The sequence below is a fragment of the Podarcis muralis genome, chromosome 7 (genome assembly GCF_964188315.1).
Source record: "Podarcis muralis chromosome 7, rPodMur119.hap1.1, whole genome shotgun sequence".
In the NCBI taxonomy this organism is placed as follows: domain Eukaryota; kingdom Metazoa; phylum Chordata; class Lepidosauria; order Squamata; family Lacertidae; genus Podarcis; species Podarcis muralis.
The window spans coordinates 20,038,634-20,054,875 of NC_135661.1; the positions used below are offsets into that span (position 1 = coordinate 20,038,634).

Genomic DNA, 16,242 nt, shown 5'->3' on the forward strand with positions numbered 1-16,242 from the left:
TGGTGAGGGAAGCAGGTGAGAGTGCTGGTCCTTCAGCACAGAAGAAGGATGCCTTCCCCTAAGATTTACTGCCCTTCTGTTTACATGATGGCAAGTGCTTCCGTATACACACCAATACATGCACCAATATTATGCAGATGTGCATGGCTACCCTTCTCCAGGTGCATTGGCTGTGGAGGGAATGGGCAGGCGAAACCACCACCAACTTGCCTGCTGCCATTCTTAGATCTCAAGGTATACGATTGTTCCACAGCGTCACGATTTGGCAACCTGAACGGGCAGGCGATGGTTGTGCCGGCTCCCTGGCGGCCAGGGAAGGGCCTTTGTACCAACTCGCCCCTTTTGTCTGCCCAGGTTGTGAGCTGTCCTTAATGGTGCTTGGAGTGGATCTTGGTTCCAAGGATAGTCATAAAGAAGTACATATGTTTTCATTCCGAAGGCAGCCTCAAAGGAACTGGCTTTCCTGGAAGAGGATTAAGAAAACGCCCGTCACATTAAAAGTGCTCTGATGCAACGAGAGCGAGGAGCGGATAAAAAAGGGGATGGTGGAAGGTGATTTCGGCAGGAGAGTCCTGACAGATCTAGTGCATGGGTAGGCAAACTAAGGCCCGAGGGCTGGATGCGGCCCAATTGCCTTCTGAATTCGGCCCATGGACGGTCCAGGAATCAGCGTGTTTTCACATGAGTCGAATGTGTCCTTTTATTTAAAAGGCATCTCTGGGTTATTTGTGGGGCCTGCCTGGTGTTTTTACATGAGCAGAAGGTGTGCTTTTATTTAAAATGCATCTCTGGGTTATCTGTGAGGAATAGGAATTCGTTGTTTTTTCAAAATATAGTCCGCCCCCCCCCCCAAGGTCTGAGGGACAGTGGACCGGCCCCCTGCTGAAAAAGTTTGCTGACCCCTGATCTAGTGCAACCCACCAGATGCTCTAAAAGGGAACACACAAGCAGGACCTGCGCGCAAGAGCACATTTCCCCACCTGTGGTTTCCAGCAACTGGTATTCAGAAACATACTGCCTCTGACTGTGAAGGAAGAGCATAGATTGGTGGCCATCACTGCCTCCTCTGGGAGTGAGTTCCATAGTTACTAGGTACTGAGTGAAGAAGTCGTTTCTTTCGAACATTCAGGCCTACAGAATCATAGAGCCGGAAGGGATTCCCCCCAAAGGTCATCTAGCCCAACCCGCTGCAGTGCAAGAATCTCAACACACACGGTCCCCCATCCAATCTGCAACCCCATCAGACCCTGCTTAGCTTTGCAAATGTGCTAGCAGTTTCATTGCTGCACCACTAGGAGGTAGGTAAAAAGGTAAAGGGCCCCTAGAAGGTTAAGTCCAGTCAAAGGTGACTGTGGGGTTGTGGCACTCATCTCAGGCCGAGGGAGCCAGCCTTTGTCCACAGACAGCTTTCCGGGTCATGTGGCCAGCATGACTAAACTGCTTCTGGCACAACGGGACACTGTGACGGAAACCAGAGCGCATGGAAACGTTGTTTACCTTCCCACCGCAGCACTGACTATTTATCTACCTGCACTGACGTGCTTTTGAACCCCTAGGTTGGCAGAAGCTGGGCCAGAGCAATGGGAGCTCACCCCGTCACGGGGATTCGAACCGCTGACCTTTTGATCAGCAAGCCCAAGAGAATCAGTGGTTTAGATCACAGCGCCACCCACATCCCTGCTGCCACTAGGAGGATGCAGTTCTTGCAGTGAGGAGATGAGAAAACACCAATGCTCTGAGCCCAGGATTGAATGTGGCCCTGCAAACCTCTCCATCTGGCCCCCAGAACTCTCCCTGGGCTGCCCTCCGGCTCCCCAGGCCAGACCCCGCACCCAACCTACAGCACACTATTGCTTTTGCTTGGCAGGAAGGCATCATTGAACAGTGATGCCTGTTTGGAGAGAGGTGTAGAACTTAATTGGCTGGAGTATTAGTTTAAGGCACTAGACATTCAGAGGCTAGAGTCAGTAGCAGTGGCTCTTGAGTATGTGGAAAGTGCCATCTAATTCCCCAATATGGATATTAGTTTTTCCCTTTGTGTATAAAGATCCCCTTAATAAGCCCACTTGTAAATTTATCCTGCCTCTGGTAGTGGTGTTCATCTCACGTCCAACTTCAAGCCTAGCCACGTTCCTAAGAGGTTGCGAAGCCTCCTGAGGGAAGTGGGTGTTAGTGGCAGGATTAAAAACACAGGCACTTGTGTGTGTATAAGTGAGGCTGAGCAACTGCGATCCCCGACAATCCAGAGGAAGCCTGCGTAAAGTGTTGCTTGATGCTCTTCTAGTACGCTATCTTCCTATATATAGATAAAGGCAAGGCTGTCGTCACGCAGCAGTTCATGCAGCCACCTCTACCCCAGCATGATGACAGAATGCCAGGTGAGAGAGCAAGGAGGTAGCAGGCAGCCCAGGCAAGCGGGGAAGGCATTTCAAAGAGCTGTTTGCCAAACCACTCTCCGAAGCTCCTCCCCCTTCCTTAAAAGAGGTTTGAGAGAGCTGTGAAGGGAAAGGTGAAGTCTAAAGGGAGGTGGTCCCCCCCCCACCCGGTGTAAAGGAAGGAGTTGGCCAGGTGGAGGGCAGGAAAGGGGGTGAGAGTCCCCACTCTGTGTGTATGGATCTCTCTGACTTGTGTGTGGTTGAAATTTAGCCTATAACATTGAGGTCACATCCACTGCTCCACCCACTTCCCCCTGGCCCCACCCACCACTAGAATGTGGCCCCTGGAAGGTTGCCTATGATGGAATGTGGCCCCCAGGCCGAATACCTTTCAAATTCCTGTTTGCCTTCTCTGCTTACTAAAATATTGGAAGTCTACATTTTTGCCCAGCAAAGGCTGGCTCTTCCAGGCACTGAAGGATTGTAGCTTTAACATTCCTTTCCTTCCAGTTTAGCTGGATCGAAAATTATCCAAGTGGGTCTAATTTCTTGCAGTGTTTTTTCCCTTCTTGGATTCCTTATTTTTTAAAAAATGGGGTGCTAAATTGACTACCAAATAAGCAGGCCCAGTAGAAGGATGGAAGTAATCCAGCACTGGAGAGAGGAAGAACTCCTCTGAATCTGGAGACATGATTTGACTTACGAGCTTGTAGAGAAAGCCTATTATAACTGTATCCCCTGCCAGCTGGTTGAATGTGGGGAAGAGGTGAGGGAAATGAGATTATCCATCACAAGCAGTCACCACCAATACCAGCTCAATGTACCTTTGACATGGGATAGCATCACATCGTGGAGACAGACTAATTGGTTCTCTTTCTCTCAAGCCACCTCTCGGCTTCGCCATCAATCACAGGCTTGTATTTTGCTCGGGATAACGTTGGCAGGTATAAAAGATGGGCAATCTGTTGCTGTAGCAGGTGCCAGGAAGCCAGAAACACAAAGCCAGGTCAACATTGGCCTATTTCTAAGGTGCCAAGCGACGCCTCGTTGGAGAGATGCTTGGTGCATTATTTTTTTGGGGGGTGAGGGCCCCCTGAAAATATTAGTTGGCGGCCAGAGGAGCAAGAATCTGTGGTGATGTCTTACCCTGACCAAGGCAGATGATGCCAATGAGCTACTGAGCGAAGTTCAAGGTGCTGCGTTTGGTACACAGAGCCCTGAAAGTTAATCTCATTTCATCTTTCCATTTGATCACTGCAGGTGAGAGCCTCATACAGACACTATGGTATCAGGAGGTACATTCTGCATTATGTAGGAACTGGACCCACTTAGGCAGGAAGAACCAGCTGCACAAATGTAATTTGGGGAACACCTGGCTTGCCAGTGTTGTTGTTTGGTCGTTTAGTCGTGTCCGACTCTTCGTGACCCCATGGACCAGAGCACGCCAGGCATTCCTGTCTTCCACTGCCTCCCGCGGTTTGGTCAAACTCGTGCTGGTAGCTTCGAGAACACTGTCCAAACATCTCGTCCTCTGTCGTCCCCTTCTCCTTGTGCCCTCAATCTTTCCCAATATCAGGGTCTTTTCCAGGGAGTCTTCTCTTCTCATGAGGTGGCCAAAGTATTGGAGCCGCAGCTTCAGGATCTGTCCTTCCAGTGAGCACTCAGGGCTGATTTCCTTAAGAATGGAGAGGTTTGATCTTCTTGCAGTCCATGGGACTCTCAAGAGTCTCCTCCAGCACCATAATTCAAAAGGTAAACCAGGAGGTACATTCTGCATTATGTAGGATCTGGACCCACTCAGGCAGGAAGAACCAGCTGCACAAATAAAAGATGGGGAACACATGGCATGCCAATAGTAAACGTGAAAAGGATCTAGGGGTCTTAGTAGACCGTTAGCTTAACATGAGTCAACAGTGTGATGCAGCACCAAGAGAGGCTAATGCTATTCTAGGCTGCATTGACAGACATCTAGTGTCCCAATCAAGGGAAGAAATAGTGCCGCTCTATTCTGCCTCGGCCGGCCCACACCTAGAGTCCTGTGTTCAGTTATGGGGCTCCACAACTTAAGAAGGATGTTGACAATCTGGAATGTATGCAGAGAAGGGTGACGAAGATGAAAAAAGATCTGGAGTTGGGTTTGTTTAGCCTGGAGAAGACTGAGATGATATGATAACCATCTTCAAATATCTGAAGGGTTGCCTCATGGAAGCCTGCTTGTAGGACCCAAACCAACAGATTCAAGTCACAAGAAAGGAGATTCTGACTAAATATCAGGAAGAACAGGTAGTACTGTTTGACGGTGGAACAGACTCCCACAAGAGGTGGTGAACTCTCCTTCCTTGGAGGTTTTTAAGCAAGGGTTGGATATATCGGTCATGTATGATCTAGTTTAGATCTCTTCTTAGAATGTTAGAACCAGAAGAGCAGGCTCTGTGCTGTGGAGAAGAGAGTGGAACTTTTTTACTTTTTGTGATTATGCAAGAAAGGTGCCAAATGAGTTATTTCCACTTGCCCTCGGCTGTCCTCCTCGCTTCCTTCCAGAGCTCCTGTCAAGGCCAATTTCCTCAGAGCTGTCCAGCACTTCTCAGCAAAGTGGCCAGAGCAGAGAACCCTGTCACTTAGTGTAGTAGTCTAAAAATCTGATGCCAGGTATGTGTGGGAGGCAGAGAGGTAAGGAAGGTAAACATAGAAAGTTGCATGGCATGGGCAGGAAGGAAGGAACATGCTTTCCTCCCCCAGGAACTCTTGGGTCAGCCTGCGTTCAACTCCAAATTAAGATGTGGTTGTTGTTTTCTTAACCTGCCCTGCAACACATAAACAGCTGCCTATGAGGATATTAGTCCAGATGAATGATTAGCCGCCCTCACATCAAAGGGACATGTCCGCAGCTTCAAGAAATCAATGCTAAGAGCCCTGCTGAAAGCACCATTTAGTCCAGAATCTTCTTTTTCAGAGGCCAAGCAGATGCCTTTTGTTAAACCCAAAAGGACATGAGGGCAACAACCTTCTTCTGTTGTTCTCTGGCATTGAGGCACACTGAACGTGGCAGTTCCGTACAGCCATTACGCACAGGAAAGACTATGAATGATTACCTCTTTGAAAACTGTAATAGCCAGAGAGCCAGTCTTAAGTTTAGGAAAGGCAATACTGAGCTAGGTGGTCTGAACTGGTACGACAGCTTCATAATACAGTCATAAAGGTAAAGGGACCCCTGACCATTGGGTCCAGTCGTGGCCGACTCTGTGGTTGCGGCACTCATCTCGCTTTACTGGCTGAGGGAGCCGGCGTACAGCCTTCGGGTCCTGTGGCCAGCATGACGAAGCCGCTTCTGGCGAACCAGAGCAGCGCACGGAAACGCCGTTTACCTTCCTGCCGGAGCAGTACCTATTTATCTACTTGCACTTTGACGTGCTTTCGAACTGCTAGGTTGGCAGGAGCAGGGACCGAACAACGGGAGCTCACCCTGTCGCGGGGATTCGAACCGCCGACCTTCTGATCGGCAAGCCCTAGGCTCGGCTCAGTGGTTTAACCCACAGCGCCACCCGCGTCCCTACAGTCATACCTTGGGTTAAAGACACTTCAGGTTGAGCTTTTCCAGCTTGCGTTCTGCAGCGACCCGGAAGTAACAGAACGGGTTACTTCCAGGTTTCGTCACTCACGCATGTGCAGAGGCTCAAAATGACGTCACGCGCATGCGCAGAAGAGGATCCTGTTTGCATCCAGAGGTACCACTGTACAAGCCACAGCTTTCATGCAAAAGAAAAAAAAAGGTCCCAGGTTCAACCCCCAGGAAGTTGCTGCCAGTCAGTGTAGGTAATGCTGAGCTACTTGGAACAAGTGTCTGACCCGGCAGAAGGCTGCTTCCTATGTTTTGGTGCTGCGATCCTAAAATTTGGGGGGAGCTGCAAATCTGCGTGCAGAAGGCCCCACGTGGAATCACAAGGCCTCTAGGTAGGGCTGGAAAATCCTGCCAGTTGTTGTAAATAAAACTGAGCTAGATTAACTGTGATGCCTGGGCTCCTAGCTAGAAAGCTAAGAACAGAAGAAAATCCCTGCTAGATCAGGCCAGTGTCCTTTCTAGTCCAGCACTTACAGCGGCCAGCTAGATGCCCCAGACGGGAAGCTCTCATACAGGACACGAGCACAAGAGCTGATCTCTGAATGCAACTGGCATTCAGAGGTAATAATAATAATAATAATAATAATAATAATAATAATAATAATAATAATAATAATAATAAATTATTCATAACCTGCCCATCTGGCTGGGCTTCCCCAGCCACTCTGGGCGGCTTCCAACAAAATATTAAAATACAGTATTGCATCAAACATTAAAAGCTTCCCTAAACAGGGCTGCCTTCAGATGTCTTCTATTTACTGCCTCCAACAGAGGAGGGAGAAATATAGCTGCCATGGCTCCATGAATTTCCTGCAAGACTTAATCTACAACGAAAAGACCAATAAAAATAAAAATCTACTGAGTGAAAATGCCTCTTTTGTTTCCCAAGCAGAATCTAAACCAAGACTGCATAAGATGGTTCATAGGGGTCGTGTTCAAAAGAAACAGATACACAGAAGAACAAGGTGCTGAGGTGGGGTGCCGTTTGGCAAAAAGAACTTTCTTTTTTTTAATGTATTGGTTGATACACACACATACACGCACATGGTTATTCAAGGTGTCACCCTGAGGTATATATATATAAAAAACCCCCAAGAAAGCAGACTCCAAAGATTGGCCCTCCCTTTCACCAGCGCGATGTTGTGTTCACTTTTGACATGATTCCAGGTGGACCGCGGCTGCAAGGCGAGAGTCGGTTTCCCCAGCATCCTTTGCTCCACACGTCCCAATGGTCTGTGGCGTCCTTCCCTCTCCCGCCCCCAAAGCTTCCTCATAGGCCCTTCCCCATCGTGAGAGGCAACGGTTGGCTCTTGCCCGGCTCCACCCCCTCAGCTTTTAACCACTCCATCTTCTGCTTGTGTTGCTGAACGGCATCAGCCACCCGGGCGTCGATCATGGCTTCCGTGAGGACGCCGTCCTCGGAGGCATACGCTGCGGCCTGAAGAGGAGAAGGAGAGGGAAATAAACCTGGTTTGGTCATTCCTTGAAGTGCACTGCGAGGTGGGGGAAAAACGTTTTCTGCATGGCATGGATAAATTGGTTCCTCGATAAGCCTTTTAAGTGAGCCTCACTTCTGTCCCAGGATCCTTCACTGCTGTCTTGCAAAGCTGCCATTCCCCCAACACAGAGCAGGGGGGTGGCCCTGCAGGCTTCTCAGTCTGGCCCCCGGATCTCTTCCGCAGGCCGCACCCCACAGTGGCCTAGCTTTTACATGCTCCCTTGAGTGTTCATGCCTCTCTAAAATGTGTCCTTGGGACTCTTGCTTGCCTGGATGCCGGATGGAGAGAGGGGTTCAAGTTGCGCAGAAACCAATCGCCCAGCGCACAAAGGCAAAATTTACATCCATTGCTCCGCCCACATTTCCCTCTGGCCCCTCCCACCACTGGCATGTGGCCCTCAGGCTGAAAACCATTTCCTGCTCTGCTGCACACTAACAGCGAACTCCTCCTCAAGTGTATGGATCCTGGTGAAGACGAAATGCAAGCGCACACCCCAGAGCAAGAGGGAGAAGGTTTGGAGAAGTACAAATTGATACCATTTTTCAAAGAGAGCTTTAAAAGGTGGGAACCCCAGAAAAATCCCATTGAGGTCTGTGTGCATTCAGCAGGCTTGACATTCAACTGTTGGGGGGGGGGAATCTAAGAAAACTAGGGAGAAATAGAATGGAGTAGCCTGGGAGAGGGGAGAAGGAATGGAATGGAGTAGCCTGGGAGAGGGGAGAGGAATGGAATGAAGTAGCCTGGGAGAAGGGGGAAGAATGGAATGGAGTAGCCCATGAGAGGGTGTGGCCAGGGGGAACCTGGGCTACGAGCACTCTGAAATGCAACATTTTGTAGAATTCTACATCTTAGGTTTGTCACCTAGAGGAGTGACAGCCCAATGATGCTTGGGAGCCGCTGCCTCAAAAGAGCACTTCACAACGCAAGATGCCTGGGGCAGGCAGCCACTGATGGCTTGGCATGCTCAAAGCTTGCCCAGGTGCCCGTCACTAATGGAGCTGCAAAATGCAGGTGCTCCCTGGCGAGACGGGGCTCAGCTCCAGGAAGGATCCAGTGTTTGTTCAATGGCCGCCGAGTGCTTTCCCTTTGCTGTGTTTTTTTTGCAGGGTGTGTGTGTGTGTGTGTGCACAAGGGTGCAACCTTCATCCCCCCCCCCCCCCGGCCAGACCGCCTGCAAATTTTTATTGTGAAGACTCCAGCTGGGGCCGTGCGATGCACGCTTGGCTGGTTCTCTCAATGACTTTCTAAAAATAGACCTGCCTGGGGCCCCGACTGTCAGGAAAGGAGTGGGAGAAAGCAGAGGCCCCTTCCAGGAGGAGCTTTAACTCTTTGAAATTGAGCACACCAGGCTTTTTCACCGTTTTTTAAGATGCAAACACCACACCACTCACCAGGCTGGACTTCTCCTGAGACAAAAAGGCTCTGGGACTTCTTATCCTGTCATTTCCACAATCCCCTCCCTTCTACTTCTATCGTCCTAATAATGAGGGCTAGAAACTTAGAAAAGCTGTGTTTTCAAGAAGCTGGATTTTGTGTGGCGCAGAGGAACTGTGGGAACACAGAACAATAGCCCTATTGGCTTCTAATTCCTCAACCACCGCCCCTTCCATGAGTAAAAGGTTGTAAGGTTTCCCCCAAAGAACATCACTCTGCACTATGTGTGTGAGAGAGATATTCTGCAACTGCAGAACATTTCGGACTGCATGAAGCATGCAAATTGAGCAACAAGAAGCCTATTGGATGAGGCCATCAGCAAATCTAGCCCAGTTCTCAGTGTGGCCAACCAGATACCAGTGGGAAGCCTGCAAGTGCCAAAGCAACTCTCCCCACTTGCGACTTTCGGTAACTGATATTCAGAAATATTGCCCATGGTGGTGGAAGAAGCAAATTCAGCGTGGCAGGAGGGGAGAGCTGCTGCTCTGCTCAGGTCCTACTTGTGGGTTTCCCATGGGTAGGTATCTGGAAAAGGTATTACAAAATACCGTACAGAGCAGCTTTGTAATGGTGCAACTGTGAGTGCACGCGGCAGCTTTCTTAAGATGCGTTTGACGTGTGTCAAACGGTTCTAAATGGCTCTGAAATGTTTTAAATTACCTTTTTATTTTAAAATTGCATTGTTTGAACACTCTGAGCCTTCCCCGCACAGGGCTCCTCTGGGAGGGAGGGCGGAATAGAAAAAAGGAATCATAAATAAATCATACGAGATTTCCTGGTCTGGTTGACACGTTGCGCAACGAAACGACGGCAACATCCAACGCACATTGTTGTCAGCAGCCCCCCGCCCCCGAGGGTTCACAGCAGGGAACTGGCTCTGCTGTGCCACCCATCCATGTCTCTTTCAACCCTTTCCATGGGCCAGCTTTGACGGGCGGGCACAGTACCCAATTAAGTCCTACTCGAAGCAGATCCACTGAAATCAACCTGGATTCGCCAAGGGCATCCGTTTCAATGGGTTGCCTCAAACTAAGCCCCTCCTCAGGGAAGATTGCCTGAAATCAATGGACCCAAGTCTGTCATGTTCCTTCGTTTGGTATGGGCTTACTCTGAGTAGGAATTAATAACCAAAGAGGTAAAGGTAAAGGGACCCCTGACCATTAGGTCCAGTCGTGACCTACTCTAGGGTTGCGGCACTTATCTCGCTTTATTGGCTGAGAGAGCCGGCGTACAGCTTCCGGGTCATGTGGCCAGCATGACTAAGCCGCTTCTGGCGAACCAGAGCAGCTCACGGAAACGCCGTTTACCTTCCCGCCGGAGCGCTACCTATTTATCTACTTGCACTTTGACGTGCTTTCGAACTGCTAGGCTGGCAGGAGCAGGGACCGAGCAACGGGAGCTCACCCCGTCGTGGGGATTTGAACCGCCGACCTTCTGATCAGCAAGCCCTAGGCTCTGTGGTTTAGACCACAGCGCCACCCACGTCCCTAGTTGCCAAAGAACATAAACATAAAAAGAACATGCTGGATCAGGCCAATGTCCCACCTAATCCAGTGTCCTCAAAGCGGCTGAGATACCTATGGAAAACCTGCATAGAAAACTTACATAGTTTAACGGGTAGGGATGCCATATTTTGAAGAGCAAAAAAGAGGACACATCTGCCGACTTCTACTTTTAACTATGGATCGCTGTGATGACTCTACACCCATGAAAAAGAGGACGTGTCCCGTAAAAAGAGGACATATGGTAACTCTACCATGGGATGCATAGGTAAGTTACTTTATTTCATCCCAAAATTCAGCTTCGTTAGATGGCCACGAGGTCTAGCGTTATGAGAGAGGAAGAAAAACCTTTCTCTACCCATTTTCTCCATAATATGCATATTTCAGTGAACTTATTTCACATCACTTGCCTTTTCTCTAAACTAAAAAGTCCCAGATGCTGCAACGTACAGAAGTGCTGCCCTGTCCCTTGATAATTCTGGCTGCCCTTTTATGAACCTACATCGGTCTAGAGTAGGACTGAAGTGTAGTCTGCCAGAGAGGTTTTCTAAGCCTGCAAAATGAGGTGGGGAGAGAGAATGCTGCAATGTGGATGGTGGCGAGGCAAACTAATTGAAAATACGAATTGGAGGTGAATTAAGCAGCAGTCGTTAGCAGCAATTAAGCCTCCCCCCCCCCCTTTGGGATTATATTGAAGGTGCTCTGACCAAGGGAAGGTTTGAGAAATTGCTTCATTAAATCGTTTGGCTCCAGGAGGCAGAAATCGTGGCTTTCGCTGTCCTGAGGTGCTGGCTGGAAAACAGGTTGTGAACTTTCATTCCTGGTTAGACTCTTTTCTTTTAAAGCACCGCAGTGCCCTTCCTTCCCCGCCCCAAGGCTGTCGGAAACAGACCAAGGCAGGCAGGCAGGCAGGAAGCGAGAGTGAGAGAGAGTGAGAGTGTGAGAGAGAGACTGAGGCAGGGGAAGGAATTCTAAAACACCTTCCACGAGGCATCCACTTGCGTCAAGGCTGTTTGAAGGATGCGCAAAGGCGCACCTGGCTCGCCACAGCTGCTGTTTGTCAAGATCAGGAAACGCAAGCACGCTCACAAGGAGGGAAAGGGACCTGGGAAGGTGACAAAGTCACTCTGCGCCACCCAATCACGTCACAAGCTGGCGGGCGTCAATGTCCAGTGTTCTCAGAAGAGGCAAAGAACAGCCTTGATTTTTTCTCCCTTCTAAATTCAATCCCTACCTAGCCCTAGGATGACGGGCTGAGGGAACCTGTGGCCCTCGAGATGTGCCTGGACCCAACAGGCGGGGATGATGGGCTTTGTAGTCCCTCGATGTCTGGAGGGCTTAGGCTCCCCAACCCAGCACCCTATGGGTTTGGGTTAAGCCCAAATTTCAGGGGTTGATTTCCCTCCCCCTATGGATTTAGGCTACCCTCCCCTCAAAAGGACAGATCCTGAAGCTGAGACTCCAATACTTTGGCCACCTCATGAGAAAAGAAGACTCCCTGGAAAAGACCCTGATGTTGGGAAAGATGGAGGGCACAAGGAGAAGGGGACGACAGAGGATGAGATGGTTGGATAGTGTTCTCAAAGCTACCAGCATGAGTTTGACCAAACTGTGTGAGGGAGTAGAAGACAGGAGTGCCTGGCGTGCTCTGGTCCATGGGGTCACGAAGAGTCGGACACGACTAAACAACAACAACCCCTCAAAAAGTGCCATGGTGCTCAGGTTCTGCTCGTGGGGGGCTTGGCTCTTGTAAAAACAGGATGCAGGATGAAATGGGCCTTTGGTCTGATCCCGCAGGGCTCATCTTAGGTTCTTAAGGGTGCCCCAAAATTCTATATATATAATTGCCACAGTTCCTGACGATGGCTGGCTCTTTCTTCCCTCACCCCCCCCCCCCGAGGATAACAACACTGCTGCCACTGAGACCCCCATTGGGGGCAAATATTCCTGTCACCACATAAGAAACTCTTTGTGAGCTCCCCACCACAAATAGTACCCCATTCTCCCCACGTTGTGAAAGAGGTGATGAATTTGGGAGGGATTTCGTCTCAGCACTAGTCAGCTGTGTGTGTTGCAATTTCATAGAAGCGCACAGAAAACTGAACAAAATTGCACTTACGAAGAGTTTCGGCTCTCTTTTCTTTTCAAAACTACATTCACAGTCCTTATGACTGCTTGAAAGCATGTGAAATCTCACAAGTGCGCTCTCTCTCGCAGTGTAACATAATGTAACACTGGGCAAGGAAATGAACTTGTAGAAAATGTCAGCTCTCTCTTCTTTCCAAAAGCAGTCCTTACGACTGCAAAGTTTTGCTTGAAAGCGTGTGAAATCTCACAAGCTCTGTGCGTATCTGTGGGGCGGCTGGTGTTTGACCCCGACAACACAAGCGGTTATTTAAAAACAAATTCGCCCCGGGAGAATGCTAAATGTTCTAGTGTCGTGTCTTATTTACTGACGTTTAAGCTGCTGTTTTATTAATGTATTTTTCAAAATTAATTATACAGTTTTATCTGGCCCACATTGGGGTTTTTTTTGCTGATATTTCGTAACTGTTATAAACCACTTAATATTTTAAAAATCTCTAAGTGACCTACAACATAAAACACACAAATTATACCATTAACTCGAAAGTACAACCTGAACCCACCATCTCTCAGTCTAACCTACCTCACAGGGTTGTTGTGGGGATTAAATGAGGAGGGGGAGCTCCTTGGACGAAAAAAGGCAGGATATGAATGAAATAAATAAATATCCAGTTTGGTGGGGATTTAGTTTTAGAGCTAATATGGTTGCTCTGGTCTTATATTGGGTATTATTATTTAATATGTTCAGGTACATTGGTATGCCCCGTCATTATATCCATGCTGAATTTTTGCTATTGTTCACTTGTCCCTGTGGTTCCATAATAATTTGCAAACTAGTAACAAAACATTAAAAATAAAGAATATAGATATACACAAACTCCTCTCTCTCACATGTCTAAGGCCAGAGTAAAAGGTGCTGTCTTCAGCATACGACAAGAGATGGAAACCAGAGTTTCCAGGAGGCATTACGCAACCCGAGGCTCTTTGCAAAAAGGAGTCAATGGGCAATTTTATTGCGGCTGCCTTAATCGGTCCCAAGGGGCTGGATGCGCCAAGGCAGTGTTTTCTTTCTTTTTAAAAAAAGACCAACTGAAGCTTGCGCACAGCAAATTTGCAAGCTCGCACACCTTATAGAACTCTCAGACAGAAAAGCTGCAATATTCTGGATGAGGCGTGGAAGCACCAGCCCTGCCTAAGGCTTGCTTTATTTTTCAAAAGGTATTTATAAACCGCACGGAACATTTCATCAGTCTTACCGGGGTTTTACAGACGCCAGGCGAAAACGTTCCTATTCAACCAGGCCTTTTGCTGCTTAACACCCGATACCCTTTTAAATGTGTGTGGAGGCTATGGGTTTGTTTTTGTTTTGATCATGTATTTTGTGTGTTTTTCCCCACATTGTGTTTTTCTGTTGCGAGCCGCCCTGAGATCGAAGGGTGAAGGGTGGTATACAAATTTAATAAACAGCAAAATAAAATAAATAAATACTCCGTCTCTAGTCTCCCTCCAGGCAACAAAAGTTAGCAACAACAAAAAAGCAAAACTGCCTGGAAGCCGGTCTGTGTGCTTATCCCATTCCTGTGTTGAAACCATGCATTTACTGCAATTATATTTTGCTTTTCCTCCAAGGTCAAGGCAGCAAACCCAGCTCTCCCCACTCCATTCCATCATCACAATGATTTTGCGAAGTGGGCTACCAGAAGCAATTTTCTCCTGGTCCCAGGTGTATGTGGGGTTATGGTTACAGGGAAGAAAGAGCATGTTCAGCAACATCTAGAGGACCAAAGGTTCCCCAATGCTGAGCTCAGCCAAAGCTAGGTGAAACCAAGCAGACTGGTCTGAGCAGGCAAGAATGCGTCAAAGGACCGGCTCTCTCATAGGATGCTGGACTTACCTGCCAGGCTACGGCGAGCTGAGAGATCTCTCGGCCAGACATGCCTTCGGTCAGCTTGGCAATCTCTGAACACTTCTTCCCATAGTCAAACTGGGCGAGCTTCAGGCGCCTGGACAGGAAAAAGCACACCACTTCACATCAACACTGCCATGTGATATTTATTGCAAGCTGCTGGGAAACACCGTAGGTAGGGTCTAAGGCAGCGTTTCCCAAACCTGGGTATCCAGCTGTTTTTGGACTACAACTCCCACCATCCTTAGCTAGCTGGACCAGTGGTCAGGGATGATAGGAATTGTAGTCCCCAAACAGTTGGAGACCAAAGTTTGGAAAACCCTGGTCTAAGGTTCATAAGTTGTATTCAACTACGTACCCATCAAAAGAGTTTACCCGCTGAAATTAACGGGAATAAATTAAATCACTTTGATTAATTTATGAAAGCACTCTTGAGTAGGGCCAGCGTTGGACGCAACCCTTTATTCAGTAAATAAATCTATTATATGATTTGCTAGCCAGTGTAGCAGTTTGGTTAGGACCCGCGTTCAAACCCCTGCTCAGTCTGCAACAACTTGGCTCGTCATTCCTTCAGAATGACCCGCCTTGCAGGACTGTTGTGAGGATTAACAAAGGAGGGACCGTGAGGCAAGCTTTATGCCAACTCAGGCCCACTGGTCCACCTTCCTAGTTACTGCCTATGCTGGATGGTCTGGGACCTTCTGCATGCCAAACAGATGTCCTCCAGCTGAATTTATGGGGAACTCCATTTTATGACATTGCTTTCCGATACAGGGCAGACAACAGTAAGTACCGTATTTTTCGCTCTATAGGACGCACTTTTCCCCCTCCAAAAATGAAGGGGAAATGTGTGTGCGTCCTATGGAGTGAATGCAGGCTCCTAGGCTTCAGTGATAGCAACGGGAAGCCTCCAAAACGCAGAGGGAGCGCTCCCTCCGCACTCCGGGGGCTTCTTGTTGCACCAACCCCTCTCGCTCTCCAGGCTTCAGGCAGCTATCCACAAGCCTTCGGAGCACAGCAGGAGTTCCCGCTGCGCTCCGAAGGCTTGCGGATAGCAGCCTGAAGCCTGAGGAGCGCAGCGCCAACTCCCGCTGCACTCCCTGAGCTTCAAGCAGCTATCCACAAGCCTTAGTAGCGCGACGGGAGTTCCCACCACGCTCCGAAGGCTTGCAGCGGGAGTACTAAGGCTTGCGGATAGCAGCCTGCAGCCCGGGGAGCGCAGCGCCAACTCCTGCTGCACTCCCCGGGCTTCAGGCAGCTATCCGCAAGCCTTAGGAGTGTGCCCCCAGCCCCGCAAGCGGCAGCAAGGCTGTGCGCAACCTTGCCGCAGCTCCCGGACCTGTTCTGGGGGCTGGGATCGGGGGAAGCTTGGGCTTCCCCCGCCCCAGCCCCTCGGCTAAAAACGAAGTCAAGACAGCGAGCGGGATCCATGGCTGTCTTGGCTTCTTTGCTCTTTGGGGCTGGGGGGGAAAAATAATTTCCCCCCCTTTATTTCCCCCCCTAAAAACTAGGTGTGCCCTATGGAGCGAAAAATACGGTACTTCTTCACGCATCGTTAGAACGATGGAATTCGCTCCCACATGAGGCTGTAGCTACTCAGACAGGGACTGTTGATGCCAAGCCAACTCCGGCCCTGTACAAATGAAAATCTGCCTGGGTAGACCACGCGACTGCAGGAGACGAGCTTGACAAGGCCACCCCTCCTCCCACTCCTGCGGGATCTTGAATGAAGTGGACCGGAAAAGGTTTAAGATGCACTCCCTGTTGCAAGAGATCTTTGCCCGATACAGGGGGAATCCTCTTGTCAATTCTGCTTCCGCTA

The 16,242-nt window shown here is 49.2% G+C and overlaps 1 protein-coding gene across 1 annotated transcript in view; it reads right to left on the minus strand.

Moving 5' to 3' along the window:
- Window positions 1-6,963: 6,963 nt before the first annotated feature.
- The window catches only part of ATAD3A (ATPase family AAA domain containing 3A), a 50,658-nt gene continuing 41,379 nt past the window's right edge, over window positions 6,964-16,242 (minus strand). Inside the window, exons 15-16 of the mRNA XM_028740873.2 lie at window positions 14,409-14,517; window positions 6,964-7,432 (exon numbers count right to left, since the gene is read on the minus strand). Of these exons, the coding sequence (XP_028596706.2) occupies window positions 7,265-7,432; window positions 14,409-14,517 (277 nt within the window). The 3' untranslated portion in view covers window positions 6,964-7,264. The remainder of the gene's footprint in view (window positions 7,433-14,408; window positions 14,518-16,242) is intronic.